General features: G+C 39.8%; 1 protein-coding gene across 7 annotated transcripts in view; it reads right to left on the bottom strand.

The window, feature by feature from the left end:
- Ptpn13 (protein tyrosine phosphatase non-receptor type 13) overlaps positions 1 to 16,922 on the bottom strand; it is a 201,942-nt gene that overhangs the window by 62,355 nt on the left and 122,665 nt on the right. For all 7 annotated transcript variants that reach the window (XM_076864474.2, XM_076864476.2, XM_076864480.2 and 4 more), the window contains exons 13-17: positions 10,795 to 10,948; positions 9,755 to 9,893; positions 8,910 to 9,062; positions 5,692 to 5,874; positions 2,490 to 2,652 (exon numbers count right to left, since the gene is read on the bottom strand). In XM_076864474.2, coding sequence (XP_076720589.2) covers positions 2,490 to 2,652; positions 5,692 to 5,874; positions 8,910 to 9,062; positions 9,755 to 9,893; positions 10,795 to 10,948 — 792 coding nt within the window. The remainder of the gene's footprint in view (positions 1 to 2,489; positions 2,653 to 5,691; positions 5,875 to 8,909; positions 9,063 to 9,754; positions 9,894 to 10,794; positions 10,949 to 16,922) is intronic.

The following is a 16,922-nucleotide window of genomic DNA, read 5'->3' as shown; positions in this document are numbered from 1 at the left end:
TCATCTTTAACTTAAAATGTGGAATTTTGTTAAAGCGGATAACATTATTTCTATTGTCTTTTACTTTGAGAACAGCCTTTATAAAAGAAGAAAAATGAAGCCTTATTCAGATTCAATTACAGGAAATGCCTTTACCTTCAAAAGAATTCTTCATTTTTAAGGAAAATATAGACCAAACTTTTGTAATAATAAGGGCAACCAGTTCAGTTTAGATTTTGTTAACACGCCAGGGATTATGGATATTCAAAGTCATTCATAACCTACTCTTGGATAGAGCTTAAAACAGTATACATATTCATGGGATAGGAGCATAAACCAACTACTTATCTCATCTGTCCCACTGCCTTCCAACTGGAAAGAACTCCAACATGGATCATCAGTATAGGGAAGGACAACAGAATGAACCTGTATCTTAATACCAATGTTGCAAATTTTAACTCAAAAGTTTGCTAGTTCCACACTCAGTCTGCATTGCATACTTTCTACTTTGTTTCTTTGTCCAGTCTCTTACATCATTTTGTATTTCTCTATATTGTCAACTTACGCTCTTTTGAGGAAAGAGACTTCATTTCTTCTGATATTCCATAGTACTTACCACTTATAAATAGTAAGTGCTCAGAAAGTGATTCTTTTAAAATTTATTTTCATGCAAATTATTTATTTGTAATAGTAAGAGTTCTGCATTAGGAACTAAGAGACCAGCATTCCACCCTAGTTTGACTTCTTACTATTTGAGGTTAAGTGAGATACTGTCTTCTCTGACTCTATTCCCTCATTAGTAAAATTTTGGAAATTTTTAATGGCCTCTAAGGTCTTTTATAGCATACTATACTACCATGCTAAGGAAGTAGAACACATTTTTTTTAAGCTTATCAATCTCCTAGGGATTATACTAGTAATTTCACTTGTTTGGTATGGACAGCTAAATAGGTAGATAGCTAATTCTATCCCAATTCCAAGCAGGAAATAGTTTCTTTGAAGGTTTACAGAAGTCTGGGAGAACACAGAGATAATACCATCTTAAAGTGCTTTTACAATCTGAGTTTAAGGATGGATAGCTGTTTTGTTCCTAGGGGCTAATCTGTGAGATATGAAGAGCATTTCCCTTTCATGGATGAAAAAATAAATATCTAAAAATTCAGTTACTTTCCTAAGTAACATCTACTACTGCTGTTACTACTATATGGTATGTGGTACACAGCAGAACAGTACACAGAACTATAGTAGCAGTATCTCCTTCTGTTGCAGATAATACTGTTACCATAACTACTACCCAACAGTAAGGTAGTAAAGGTAGTAGTGGTAAAACAAGTTTGATGATGATATGATAAAAATAATAATGAATATTTACTGAATCCTTACTTCACTCTGCTGGACACTTTTTTTTCCCCCTCTCTTTATTTTGGTGCTGAGGATCTTCATTTGAGCTAGGCAAACATTTGGCCACTGAGCTTCATCCCCAGCCTGGTTTGCTGGGCACTTTTAAAGTGCTCTACACATATGAATTGATTTCTAGTTTGCAATGACCTTATGATGTAGGTACTACGATTGTAATAATCAAAATGCTCGAAGCTCTGAAACTTATGGTGTACTGAGATTATGCTACAAGTGGAAAAGTCAATACCTAATCTCATGTGAAAGATAATAGTTGAAACATAGGCATACTAAAAATACTGTATAAAATCACCTTCGAGGCTATTGTGTAAGGTGTAGGAGACAGAGATCAATCTTATATTTAGATTTGGGACATATTCCCAATCTCATTATATATATGCAAATACTTCAAAACCTGCAACCACTTCCCTGACCATTTATATTTAGTTCTGTAGTTATTCATCTCGGCCTCCTAATAAGGATGCACTCAAGAAAAACTGATAGGTTTTAAATCTGCCACCACAAACCGTATGTCTGTTTCTTCACTATTCTGAGTGTATACTCCCTTTGTCCCCTGCTTTGTTTCCCATGTTCTTTCCTTTATCCTTCAATTTATCCCCAAATAACTTGTAATTATTTTCTCCTTGAAATACAGTTAAGTGCCACCTCTCCAGTCTTCTAGCTTCTGATCATCCTCTTCTCTGTAGTATGGACCATAGAGTCTGAATGATATAATCTTAAAATCTTGAACCTTACTGTGTATTACTGTTTCATGCATGTTGGTTTAAACCTTCCCAAATAATGTGGAATTGTTCTGTGGGTAGAAAACACGGCCAAAACTTTTCAATAATATTTACATCAAATAGCTTATTGCTAAGTACAAAATAGACATTTCAACAGGTTTTTCCCTGACTTATCTGGGGGTGCTGTTTTCAAAATGAACATAAAGCTGAAATCTTGGCTTCATTTGTAATACCTTTATAGTTTTGATTTAGTCATTTAACAGATATATATGCCTTATAAGTTTTCAATCCTAAACATGGCAGTTCTAAAATTTGTGGTAAAAGTCAAACATATGCCCTGGAATCTCCTGAAACTATGTGCCTTTTTCTTACCAATATCATGGGCATCCTGGTTGCTCTGTCTTGCTCTCATCTGTAGCTGGAACTTATGCTGGGAAGAGCAAAGGTGCAGCAGATACTGGCATACCTTACTGTTGTCTGTCTGGAAGGCATGTTTTATCCCATCTGATGTATTTTGCAATGTGATTTTCTTTTTCTACAATATTAATCAGAGGTGTTCAAAGTTAGGATGCGTTCCTGTGATTCTTACTTGCCAAAATATAATTTATAAGAAGAGATATTATTCATACTTCCCATTATGAGGCATGGGTATTCCTTGACCTATATCTAATATAAATATAATCCTATATTATTATAAACAAATTCAGGAAATAAATTACTATTATTTCAGAAATTATAGCCATCAGCAAGAGAAACAGTTTAATGATATTTTTAATCAACATTTTGAGTTGATGGCTATGCTTACAAATATTGAGACTGTTTAAATAAAAAAAATGACAAGAGATAAGTGTTTTGCTCCATTGGGTAAAGAAACTTAAGTTCAATAAGAATTGTTTTTTTAAAATTAATATATAACAACAAAAGCTGTGATTTAGTTAGGTAGAACCTGGCTGTCATGAAGGCTGGATTAGAATATATGGGAAGTTAAAAAAAATGTGGCAATGAAATGGTACTGAATAACATAACTGCTGGGTTGAGAGATGAAATGTTTTGATATTTAGAGAAGGCAATTCTTAGCTAATTTAGGGAAAGTAGAAAAATGACAAATCAGTTTTATTTCCCTGATGTTTTTAAAAAATGAATGTCTTTTGTGTAGGAGTGCTTTCCAAAGTTTGTAACCTTTCAGGCAATCCATATGCCTTCAAAAATGAGCATTCCACATGCCAGGAATCTAAGATTAGTTCTTTAGAGAATAACTTAAATACAGTTAGATTCTACTAAAGCTCTTACCTCTGTTCAAATTATTCTATTTCATGTCCCTTATTTTTATTTCAAATTAAAAAAACAGGCACAGAAAAATAAAAGTTAATAGGATTACAAAAGATATAATGACAGAATATTACCCAAACGCCAATTATAATTTCTGTCTTACTTATTTATACATTTTGGGGGAATTAGGGATTGAACCCAGGGATGCTTAACCACTGAGCCACATCCTCACCTCTTTTAATATTTTATTTAGAGATGGGGTCTTGCTAAATTGTTGGAGCCTCCTTAAGTTGCTGAGGCTGGCTGTGAACTCGTGATTCTCCTGTCCCAGCCTCCCCAGACATTGGGATTACAGGTGTGTGCCACTGCACCCAGCTATTTGTAAATTTTAAAATTTAATTTTCTCATGTATATTCACATTAAAGAGACTTTATATCCCAAATTTAAACAAAAAACTAGTGCCTTTGCCAAAAATATAATTCAGCTATAAAAATAGGTTATAATAAATTCAATAAAAACAAAGGAACATTGTTAAAATGCTATCTAGATATTGTTGCCAATCATTAAAAATGGAAATGAGCAAGTGATAGAGCTGCATTAAAGACATAATAACAAAAAATTAATATCTTGATTATCAAAAATATGACTAGTAACTTTTCAAATAGTTAGGGAAATTGATTTTCTAACAAACATACCTATTAACTACTGTCAAGTAATTTGCAAGGACAGTGAATTCCATCACTAAAAGCTCTCTCACGGACTGAAGCATTAATATAAATGACAGAATCTCCTTAGTCTATCAGTCAAAAGAGCTATTGAACTGGTATCTATTATAAAACACCCAAAGGTAACAAGGGGCATAGGACAAAAAAGTCTCACCAAATATAGGTTAAGAGGTCCAAAATAATTTTTAAAAAGTATTATTATAGATGATTTAATATCTAAGTAAAATGTGGTTTGAAATAAATTAGAATAATATTTGGTTCTAAGAGTTAATTGATGGAATGGATAAAAATTGTGACTGAAGGAACTGAGAGATGAGAAGGCCAAAGGATGACTTTTCGATATTCTCACAGAAATAGAAGTCAGTAGAAGAAAAAGGGGAGAGTTAAGAATAGAGTTCTATGTTAGAGAAAGAACTTCAGGATCAATGAGTGTTGTTACATACAGGCAGAGTTTACATGAGAATGTGTTCTATTCTACACTGTCACAGATCTTTAAAAATGAGCTCATCATGGCTATATATGGGGTTCTATATATAGGGGCTGCTGTGATAGCTTGGCAAATGACATAAAGCTGAATGTTATATGATGATTTGATTATTGTCTCTTGAAAACTGATCCAAATTAGAACTGTATTTAACCAGTCTAAGGTTTCCTTCAGATACGTGCTCTGCAAGAAGTTCCATTCAGGGAAAGTAAATTGGTGGTCTGGTCTTTCCTGAGAGAACAAATTATTATCTAGAAATCTTAGTGGCACCTCTGGGTTTCACGGAAAATAAATCAATTACCCATTAGGTCTAGAACTGATTTCAAAGGTCCTTACGTTGAATATTATCCAGAGTCCACCATGACCTTGATATCTTGAACTCCTCCTAAGAATACATTTCAGCCCAGACAACATCTAAAGTCGTCAGTAATCCCTGAATAACATTAGAAAAATAAATACCCGAATGTATATACTTTTTTATTCATTCTGGGGTTTGCTAGTGGCATCTGAATATTCAGATACACTGTGTTCAATATCAAAATGTGCTTTTAGAGCTCACTTTCTTCCATAAACTTATTTTCTAAGAATCACTTCTTGAACTTCATAGAAAGTAGACACTAAAACCTAAAACTGCAGAAAGTCATAGGACTGGTTTATAAAATCCAACAAATCTCTGGATATTTAAAATTCATACTATAAGGGATCCATTCTTGAGCTACAAAAGGTTTATGAGGATTAATCTAATTATGTATCTTTAAAACATGTGGGGAGTTTCTCCATATGAGAAGTTATGATTCAAATAAGTTTGACTTAACAGAGAATCCAACTTGGTTGTAATTTAACTAAAAAGTTAATTGAGCGTATAACCAGCTAGGAATGTGTCTTAAGCTTTGAAAAATCACCTCCTGAGAAAACAAGAAACAAATAAAATCTCAGTAATACTTCCTACAACTAAGAAGAAAGAGTTAAATAGTATTAAGATATGGTAGCCTGACTAAATGGTAGGGTCTAAAGTTTACTTAAAGTTAATGTGTTACTTTGGAAATTGGCAACATTCATTTTAAAATATAATAAAAACAGGTTAAAAGGTACATACAGAAAAAGAAATCTTCTTGGTTTCCCTCCATGGAAAACGAAGGACCAATGTACGAATTCCATTGTGAACTTCGAATACAAGGACACCTTTAGAACAAACTCCAAGCAATATTCCTGTTTGTGACTTTTTCTCAGGGTGCACTCGGTGAAAATGAACTCCATACTCTGTTAATCTTTGGCAGACCTATTGGAACAATATAAGACTACTTTGATAAATGGTGACATAAAATTATAGAAGTTGTACTTGTGCCAATGTAGTTTAAGGTGGAAAAGATAGTTTTCAACAAATGTTGCTGGAATAATTTGGATCCACATTTCAAAAAATAAATCTCAACACTTACTTCACCAGATCTATGAAAATTAATCTAACATGGATCACAGGCCTAAATACAGGAACTAAATGTGTAAGTCTTGGAAAATATTTGTAACCTTGAGTTAGGCAAAGATTTCTTACATGGGACAGGAAAAATATGAATCATAGGAGAAAAAATTGATAAATTAAAACTTTACTGGGTTTGATCCTTAGCATCATAAAAAACAAAACCAAAAAAATCCCCTTAGCAACAAGTCACTTCAGTAACATTAAAATCTTGTTCATCTTGAGTCATTGTTAAAATATAAAGGCAAACACAGACTGAGAAATAAATATACATAAAACACATATCTGAGAAAGGAATTGTATTCAGAACATAAAGAACATGTGCTTTTAGCAATAAGGAGACATCAAACCAGAGAGAAAAATGGGCAAAAGGTTTTTATTAGACACATAACAAATAAAATATAAATGGCAAATAAAAACATAAAAAGATGCTCAGTATAAATTAGAGAGATATAAAACCTATAATAATATACTACTACTCACTTATTTCTAGGGCTAAAATGAAAAAGACTAAAAATTCCAAATATTATTGAGGACAAGGAACAACTGAATTCTCATATACTGCTAGTAAGAGGACTACAAAATTGTACAGCCATTTTGGAGAACAGTTTGACAGTTTTTAACAAAGGAAAACATACTTCCAATAGGTCCCAGCAATGCTATTGTTGGGTATTCACAAGAGAAATAAAAACTATGTTCACACAAAAATATGTATTGGGATGTTTAGAATCACTAAGGAAAGAATAAACAGATTTTAATTCTGCACAAAGGAAAACTACTCAGAAATAATAATTAAAAAAAAAAAAAAAAAAAAAAAACACCTAATGGGCTAAGGTGTGGCTCAGTGGTAGAGGGTTCGCCTAGCATATATGAAGTACTGGGTTTGATCCTCAGCACCACATAAAAATAAAAATAAAATAAAGGGGAAAAAAAACACCTAATGATACATAACACACAATGGATGAATATCAAAATTATTACTTGAAGTTAAAAAGCCAGAAACAAAAGACTGCATACGTAAGATTTTTTTTTTTTTTTTTTAAATATACAGTTAGAGAAATGAAAAAAACTAGGGTAATAGCAGACAGTAGTTGCCAGGGGATAGGTCTGCTGGAACACTTTTCTGTGTAAAGAGCCAGGCAATGAATATTTTAGGCTTTATGGGCTGTAAGCTTGCTGCTGTTTAATTACTCAGCTCTGCTGTTGGTACTGTGAAAGTAGATATATAGACAATGTGTAAACAAATGAGCACGGCCAAGTTCTAATAAAACTTTATTTATAAAATTGTTAGGTCATAGTTTGGCAAACCTTGTTCTTTTTATTTTTTTTTAATATTTTATTAGTGCATTAGAGTTATACATAATAGTGTGGCTCATTTGACATAATCAAATGTGCATGGAATATAATTTGCTCCATTACAATCTCCATTTCTCAACCATTCTCCTTCCTTTACTCTACTGGTCTTCCTTCTTTTTGCTTACTATTTTTTTTAACTGATACTTCATAGATAAACATAAAGGTGGAATTCACTGTGGTATATTCATATACATACATAGCATATCATGACTGCAGACTTGGTTGATCTACTGTATATATTTTTGGAAACTCGTGGATACACTGAAAAGTGATACATTTGATTTTATGTAAATTATACCTCAACAAAGTAGATTAGCAAAAAGATACCAATGTCTTTCAAAGACAAGGTGATATAAAGCAGAACACTAACCTTTTAAGGTTGTGTTAATAACCTAAAAAATTTAGAAAGATGCTAAAGAGAAAAGGAGTAGCAGGATATATTATCAAAAAGAGTGGGGTAACATAATATGCATTAGGCATGCTATTTACAGGAAGAAAACTGAAACTCAGAGAGGTTGAATATATTGTCCACAGTCACTCGGCTAGTTGAAACAAGAATTGAAATGCAAGACTATCTGCCTACAAATCCCAGGGTAAATTCTTTTTACTGTGCCCATTGGTCTTCTTTGTTGGTAAAAATATAACTTGATAATTTATATCCTACAAGTATAAAATGCACTACTATCTTTAAATGTGGACTTAGACAAAACAAACCACCTTGGCTTTCTTACCATGAATCCTAGTTTAAAGGTGGTATAGTTCTGTGAATGAAGCACCTTCATAGATTTTTGTAGGTTTGAGAAACTTGGCTCTCTAAAATATGGATCAGCAAATAGAAGGCATACTGTTACATCCTAGGGAGCTGAAACAGGAGAACGTTTTCAAAGTTTCTTTTATCAATAAAACACATTTGCTATTTGCATTGGAAGCTTGTATGGTATTATCTTTCTTGATCACAAATGCCTTACTATTTGTCTCACAGGAAACTTGGCAGAACTCAAACCAAAGCCAATTTTTCTGACTGTACCCCTATATGAATTAGTGAGCTTTCAGGGGAGAGAGAGTTTTAAAAAGGATGTTAACTGAATTTTAGGCTTGTTAGAAAAAACAAAACAATTCTAGAATGAGTATGAACTTGCCTCTCAAATTTAGTCAACAAATTCAATGGTTTCTTCTTTATAATGTACTTTGATTTTGAGAGTATTGGATAGGAAAAAAGCAGAGTTCAAAGCCAGATATAGATTCAAATAGTAATTTTCCTTCTATAGTAGCTACTGACTTTAGGAATGTCTCTTGGAACTTTAGTTCCCTCCTTTATAAAGCAAGAATTCAAACACCACAGTTTCAGTCAGTAATAAGTGAGATAGGATGATGTGCAGAATCAGTTATTGGTACCTAAGGTTTTAGATGTGTATCCTCTAATACCCCTTGCTTATTTTTTGAAAGAGTCGCAGTATTTATCATTTGTAGTCCTACATGCTTACCTTTAAAAATTCTAACTCTGTCTCTTTTTCAGAAGCTCCCACATAGGTATTATGCAGTTTGGGTAACTCTTCTTTAATATACGATAAATCAAGTTTCTCCATCACTCTGGCAGGCAAATAATGTTCCAGTCTAAAGTAAGACACACCATGAACCTAGAAAGAAGACTGGTTTTGTAAGTGGTTCTATTTGCTTTTCATTGGAGTGAACCCTCTTCCTCTTATTTTAACGTTCTTGCCTTGGCTAGTACATGGAATATTTCTATTTCTAATTTTCTCTACATTTTTAGAGGAAATGCATAAGTATTTCTTTTCTATTTAGTGAGGGAGACTAACTGAACTCACTGGCAACTTTAGGAGAGTGACATTCAAAGGCCCCATGCCATGATAGTTAAGGATTAATGCTGTGAAGGACATTGATCTAGTGACACAGGCTCTTATATGGTTCACATTTAGGAATATGAGGCTCTGAACATACAGTGAGTTCTCCACCTAAGAACCCTGCTATGTCCCAGCCCTCACTGTGTAAATCCATGCTGAAGACAAAAAGATCCCTTTAATCCATATTTCAATAATAACTCCTCTCTTTAGTCTCTATTAGTTAGAACATGGGAAAAGAATTAAGTGCTACATACCCTTGAATTCAAAGACAGAATAATTTTAAACAGAAAAATAAATCCCAGTTGCACAATTGTATATCATTAATATAGTTGAGGAACTAGGCACCAAGCTAGCCTCTTAAGTCTTTGGATCTAAACATCAATCATTTCAACCAGGCTTAGTCTTTAATTATGCTAAGAATAAGAACACCAATACAAAAGTGGTTTGGAGAAAACAATAAATCCTACCTCTGGTTGGTAATCCCCATACTCAGCCTGGAGAGCCAAGGACGCCAGCAATAAGGAAGTCTCATCATCGCAGTGCATCCTCTCCTCCAAAATGTCTTTGCGCAGCTGAAGGTAATACTGATGACAGGTGAGAGTGTGTCTGAAAGAAAATAAACAGGAACATTTTGGTATTTGATCTTGAATCTTGGAGTAATTTTTTATTACAGGAATAGAAATTTATTTCTCAGATAGTTTATTATTAAGTCTGCTATTAAGCTTTTAAAACGTACAAGAACTAAATAAACCATGTTGAAGGAAATAATGCAAGATCCTTTATCTGTAGGGGATATGTTCTAAGACCCCAGTGGATACCTGAAACCATATATAATACCAGACCTTACATATGCTGTTTTTTCTTAAATATACACGGCTATGATGGAGTTTAACTTATAATCTAGGCACAGTAAGAGATTAACAACAATAACTTACTGTATATATTAGCAACATCAGCTTGTAAATTTTTTTCCTTTCTTTATTGAGACCTTTCATCTTTTATTTAAAGGAAGCACTATTCATCTTCTCTTTGGCATGTCCAAATTGCCAGCATCTCTATACTTATGCTTTGGGGCCACTATTAAATAAAGGTTGCCTGAACACAAGTACTGAGATGCCACAATAGCTGATCTGATCACCAAGGTAGTCACTAAGTGGCTAACAGGCAAGTGGAGCACACAGTGTGGATACACTAGACAAAGGCATGATTCACACCCTGTGCAGGGCAAAGCAAGATGGCATAAGTCTTCATTATGTTACTCAGAAGGGTGTACAATTTAAAATGTATCAATTGTTTATTTCTGGATTTCATTTAATATTTTCTGATCATGGTCCACCGTGGGTAACTGAAATTGTGGAAACAAAACCATGGAAAGGGAGGACCTCTGCTGCTTGTTTTACAACAAATTAGAAATTATCAATGATCAGAATCAATTCATTATCAGTAAGCTAAAGAGTCAAAATAGCAGGGGCCAAAAGGAGCAAACGAGAAACACTTGTGTACTCACTGTATCAGACTAACATCATCCATGAAAAATTTAATTCGGAAAAACAAAGTAAAATTAACAGTGGCTTTACTCTTTTTCTTTGGTTCTTCTTTCCATCCCTCTGGGGCCACTTTGGTTAATTTTAAATCAGATTCAACAAAGAAATACTCATTATCTAAAACAGAATGAAAAAAATGTTCAGATTAAATGGAAAGTTTCTCTTCAATTTCTTCATTTTTCAGTCTGACTTGCACAAAATAGTATTAGACAAGAATAAAACACGACTGTTATGAAGCATGGCAGGGTAGAGGAAGTATGGTTCTTTTTTTGTTTTGTTTTGTTACTAGAGTTGAACCCAGGGGGACTTTACCACTGAGCTATTTTCCCAGACCTTATTTTTTAGTGTGAAACACGGAGGGTCCCAATAAGTTGCTGAGGCTAGTCTTGAACTTGTGATCCTCCAGCCTCAGCCTCCCAAGTTGCTGGGATTACAAGCATGCACCACTATACTTGGCAATACAGTTCAATTTTTTTTTTTTTTTTTTTTTTAAATAGTGGCTTCTAAAGACAGACAGACCTGGATCAACTCCTGGTCACACCATTTACTACCTGTGTAATACTGAAAACATCATTTTCCTCTCTGGATATCAGTTTTCTTGCTTGTAAGGTACGGATAATGCCAGTTACTGCTTATAGGAATGTTATAAGGATCAGATGAGAAAATGAATATAAAACACTTGGTAGGGCAGGTAATACATGGCATTACTTCAACAAATACTAGCTATTTATTATTATTGAGCTACCATCTGAAACCTCAGAAGAATGAAAAACATTGCTTTATTTTTATATTTTAATGTCATCATTTAACCATTATGGACTCTAACTAAAAGGGTTAGTCAATAATATTTAATTTGTACAGAATGTTTAGCACCGCCCCAACATACAAACACACAAATACATGTAGTTAACATATGAAATGGTCCTGAAATGTAACAGCAAAATTTTATATTTTATTTTTAGCAAGTTTGGTGGCACATTTCTATAACCCCAGCTGCTAGAGAGGCTGAGGTGAAAGGACTGTGTGAACCCAGGAGTTTTGAGACTGAGCAACAGAGCAAGACTGTTTCAAAAAACACAACCCAGACTACTGGAGCTCAAACGCGAGAGATTTGTCCGCACGGAGGGTCATGCTGCGTATGCAGCAAATCGCCCCGCGGCCAGAGTCTGCGGCGCTCGCTGGGAAACGACGGTAAGATAACAATGCAAAGATACAGCGCTACGGATTCTGCAGGCTCCCGCCAGCTGTGCAAATACTGTACTCAGAGCTGAATTCTGGGCTTGAGACGGGGAAGGAAGCCATCCAATTCGGTTCTCCACATCGGTCAGACCACAGAGGAAGCCAGCGGCCACCATCTTGGAGAGCTGACGTCATCATCTCTGTTTTTTGACTGATCACAGCTCTTTCAGCTATAGATCAGCGGGGAAAACTTAAGGGCCCCTCCCAGCTCTCCTGTGAGCGCAATAGCCAGACCGAGGGCGGCACGGGAGCCGGCGGGAGCCGCGGCTGCAGCGAGGGAGCCGGCGGCAGCCGGGGCAGCGGCACGGGAGCCGGCCGGAACCGGCGGGAGCCGCAGCAGCGGTGCGGGAGCCAGTGGGAGCCGCGGCGGCGCTGGCGCAGGAGCCGGCGGAACCGCGTGGCGCAGGACTCCCAGCTACCGCTCCCACCAGTGTTGACAACTGAGGTCTCTTGCACCGACTCGCCTCGGCGTGGGACTCACGGCTACCGCTCCCACCAGTGCTGACAACTGAGGTCTCTTGCATCAGATACGGGGGTGTGGCTACCAGAAGGTAAGCAAATTTGCTGGGGGTTCTCAGCCCCAAGCTCTACAAACTTAGGGCCTGAGGGAGGCAAACAAGGAGAGTGTGCCCAGGCACTAATGAAACAGCTGCTCCACGCGTGTGCAAGGTAGGCGGAACTGTGACCACCGACAAAACAGGCCCAGTGGACTTCCAGACACATCGCTCCGGTTGGGGGAGGGGCAGAGCCGCTGGGCGCCTGCAAGTTACGCAGACCTGCGAATCACCAGCAGATCAGGCCCAGCAAACGCGGAGCAGCAGAGCCACCCCCGGGCCTGCAAGGTAGGGGCACTTGCCACCCACCGGCAGGTCAGGCCCAACAATCTGTGGAGGGGCACAGCTGCCCCACGAGCCTGCTAGGTAGGCAGAACACTGACCACCGACAGAACAGGCCCAGCGGCCGGCCAGACACATCGCCACGCCCCGGATGGGGGAGGGGCAGAGCTGCCGGGCGCCTGCAAGGTAGGCAGACCTGCAACTCACCAGCAGATCAGGCCCAGCAACCACGGAGCAGTAGAGCCACCCCTGGGCCTGCAAGCTAGGCCCACTTGCCACCCACCGGCAGGTCAGACCCAACAAACTGCGGAGGGGCACAGCTGCCCCATGAGCCTGCTAGGTAGGCAGAACCCTGACCACCGACAGAACAGGCCCAGCGGCCGGCCAGACACATCGCCCCGCCCCGGTTGGGGGAGGGGCAGAGCTGCCGGGCGCCTGCAAGTTAGGCAGACCTGCGAATCACCAGCTGATCAGACCCAGATTAAATCAGAATTTAATAAATCAGAATTGCATTAAATCTATATAAAGATTAAATCAGACCCAGATTAAATCAACCGCGGAGCGGCAGAGCCACCCCCGGGCCTGCAAGGTAGGGGCACTTGCCACCCACCGGCAGGTCAGGCCCAACAAACTGTGGAGGGGCACAGCTGCCCCACGAGCCTGCTAGGTAGGCAGAACCCTGACCACCAACAGAACAGGCCCAGAGGCCGGCCAGACACATCGCCCCGCCCCGGTTGGGGGAGGGGCAGAGCCGCCGGGCGCCTGCAAGTTAGGCAGACCTGCGAATCACCAGCAGATCAGGCCCAGCAAACGCGGAGCGGCAGAGCCACCCCCGGGCCTGCAAGGTAGGCGCACTTGCCACCCACCGGCAGGTCAGGCCCAACAAACTGCGGAGGGGCACAGCTGCCCCACGAACCTGCTAGGTAGGCAGAACCCTGACCACCAACAGAACAGGCCCAGAGGCCGGCCAGACACATCGCCCCGCCCCGGTTGGGGGAGGGGCAGAGCCGCCGGGCGCCTGCAAGTTAGGCAGACCTGCGACTCACCAACAGATCAGGCCCAGCAACCCGCGGAGCGGCAGAGCCACCCCCGGGCCTGCAAGGTAGGCGCACTTGCCACCCACCGGCAGGTCAGGCCCAACAAACTGCGGAGGGGCACAGCTGCCCCACGAACCTGCTAGGTAGACAGAACCCTGACCACCGACAGAACAGGCCCAGAGGCCGGCCAGACACATTGCCCCGCCCCAGTTGGGGGAGGGGCAGAGCCGCCAGGCGCCTGCAAGGTAGGCAGACCTGCGTCTCACCAGCATATCAGGCCCAGCAACCCGCGGAGCGGCAGAGCCACCCCCGGGCCTGCAAGGTAGGCGCACTTGCCACCCACCAGCAGGTTAGGCCCAGCAACTCTCGGAGGGACATAGCTGCTCCACGCGCATGCAAGGTAGGCGGAACCGTGACCACCGACAAAACAGGCCCAGTGGACCGCCAGACAAATCGCTCCGGTTGGGGAAGGGGCAGAGCCGCCGGGCGCCTGCAAGGTAGGCGGACCCGCGACCCACCAGCAGAACAGGCACAGCAATCCACAGAGCGGCAGAGCCACCCCCCGAGCCTACAAGGTAGGCAGACCTGCGACCCACTGGCAGGTCAGGCCCAAAAACCTGCGGAGGGGCACAGCTGCCCCACGTGCCTGCTAGGTAGGCTGAACCGTGACCACCAGCAGAACAGGCCCAGCGGCTGGCCAGACACATCGCCCCGCCCCGGTTGGGGGAGGGGCAGAGCCGCCGGGCGCCTGCAAGTTAGGCAGACCTGCGACTCACCAGCAGATCAGGCCCAGTGACCCGCGGAGCGGCAGAGTCACCCCCGCGCCTGCAAGGTAGGTGCATTTGCCACCCACCAGCAGGTCAGGCCCAGCAACTCTCGGAGGGACACAGCTGCTCCACGCACGTGCAAGGTAGGCGGAACCGTGACCACTGACAAAACAGGCCCAGTGGCCCGCCAGATACATCGCCCCGGTTGGGGGAGGGGCAGAGCCGCCACCAGCGCCTTTTAGGTAGACTGACCTGCAACCGACAGACAGAACAGGCCTAGTGGCCAGCGGAGGGGCAAAGCCGCTGCTCACGCCTGCAAGGTAGGCAGACCTGTGACCACCGAAAGAACAGGCCCATCGAAAATACAGGCACAGCGGCCTCCCGGCGTGGTAGGCACATTGCCTCAATTGGAGGAGGGGCAGAACCACCGCCAAAGCCTGCGAGGGAGACTTTGCAGCTATACAAGAGCAATATAAATATATAGGGGGAAAAATCAATAACACAACAGTTTCACCAAGCAGAAAGAAACGCGATCAGTATGAAAAGACAAGGAAAGAAAGGACCACAAGCAATGCAGGTCAACTCAACTTTAGAAGAGGTAATATCTGCAGCAGATGGAATGTCAGATAAAGAATTCAGGATATACATGCTTCGGATGATCTGGAGTCTCAAGGAAGACATTAGACAGCAAAATCAGACAATGAAAGACCACTTCGACCACTTCGACAATGAATTACATAAACAAATCCAAGAAGCAAAAGATCAATTATACAGGGAGATAGAGGTTATAAAAAACAAACAAACAGAAATCCTGGAAATGCAGGAAACAATAAACCAACTTAAAAACTCAATTGAGAATACTACCAGCAGAGTAGAACACTTAGAAGATAGAACATCAGACAATGAAGACAAAGTATTTCAACTGGAGAAGAACATACACAGCTCAGCAAAGCTGTTAAGAAACCATGAGCAGAACATTCAAGAAATATGGGATAACATAAAGAGACCAAACTTAAGAGTCATTGGGATACAGGAAGGTACTGAGGTCCAAACCAAAGGAATGGGCAATCTATTCAACGAAATAATACGAGAAAACTTCCCAGACTTGAAGAATGAGACAGAATCCCAAATCCTAGAAGCCTACAGGACGCCAAATGTGCAAAATCATAAGAGATCCACACCTAGACACATTATAATGAAGATGCCCAACATACAGAATAAGGAGAGAATTTTAAAAGCTACAAGAGAAAGAAAGCAGATTACATTTAGGGGTAAACCAATCAGGATAACAGCTGATCTTTCAACACAGACTCTGAAAGCTAGAAGATCCTGGAATAACATATTTCAAACACTGAAAGAAAATGGGTTCCAACCAAGAATTGTGTATCCCGCGAAATTAAGCTTCAGGATGGAAGATGAAATTAAAACCTTCCATGATAAACAAAAGTTAAAAGAATTTGCAGCTAGAAAACCTCCTCTTCAAAACATCCTCGGCAAAATATTACAGAAAGAGGAAACTAATACCAATACTTTTCAAGCTATTTCAGGAAATAGAAAAAAGAGGGAGAACTTCCAAATTCATTCTATGAGGCCAACATCACCCTGATTCCTAAACCAGACAAAGACACTTCAAAGAAAGAAAACTACAGACCAATATCTCTAATGAACCTAGATGCAAAAATCCTCAATAAACTTCTGGCGAACCGGATACAAAAACATATCAAAAAAATTGTGCACCATGATCAGATAGGATTTATCCCTGGGATGCAAGGCTGGTTCAATATACGGAAATCAATAAATGTTATTCACCACATCAATAGGCTTAAAAATAAGAACCATATGATCATCTCGATAGATGCAGAAAAAGCATTCGACAAAGTACAGCATCCCTTTATGTTCAAAACTCTAGAAAAAATAGGGATAACAGGAACATACCTCAATATTGTAAAAGCAATCTATGCTAAGCCTCAGGTTAGCATCATTCTGAATGAAGAAAAACTGAAGGCATTCCCTCTAAAATCTGGAACAAGACAGGGATGCCCTCTCTCACCACTTCTGTTCAACATAGTTCTCGAATCACTGGCCAGAGCAATTAGACAGACGAAAGAAATTAAAGGCATAAAAATAGGAAAAGAAGAACTCAAATTATCACTATTTGCAGATGACATGATTCTATACCTAGCAGACCCAAAAGGGTCTATAAAGAAACTAT

Source organism: Callospermophilus lateralis, chromosome 8 (assembly GCF_048772815.1).
Source record: "Callospermophilus lateralis isolate mCalLat2 chromosome 8, mCalLat2.hap1, whole genome shotgun sequence".
In the NCBI taxonomy this organism is placed as follows: Eukaryota; Metazoa; Chordata; class Mammalia; order Rodentia; family Sciuridae; genus Callospermophilus; species Callospermophilus lateralis.
This window is presented reverse-complemented; position numbering and strand designations above follow the sequence as displayed.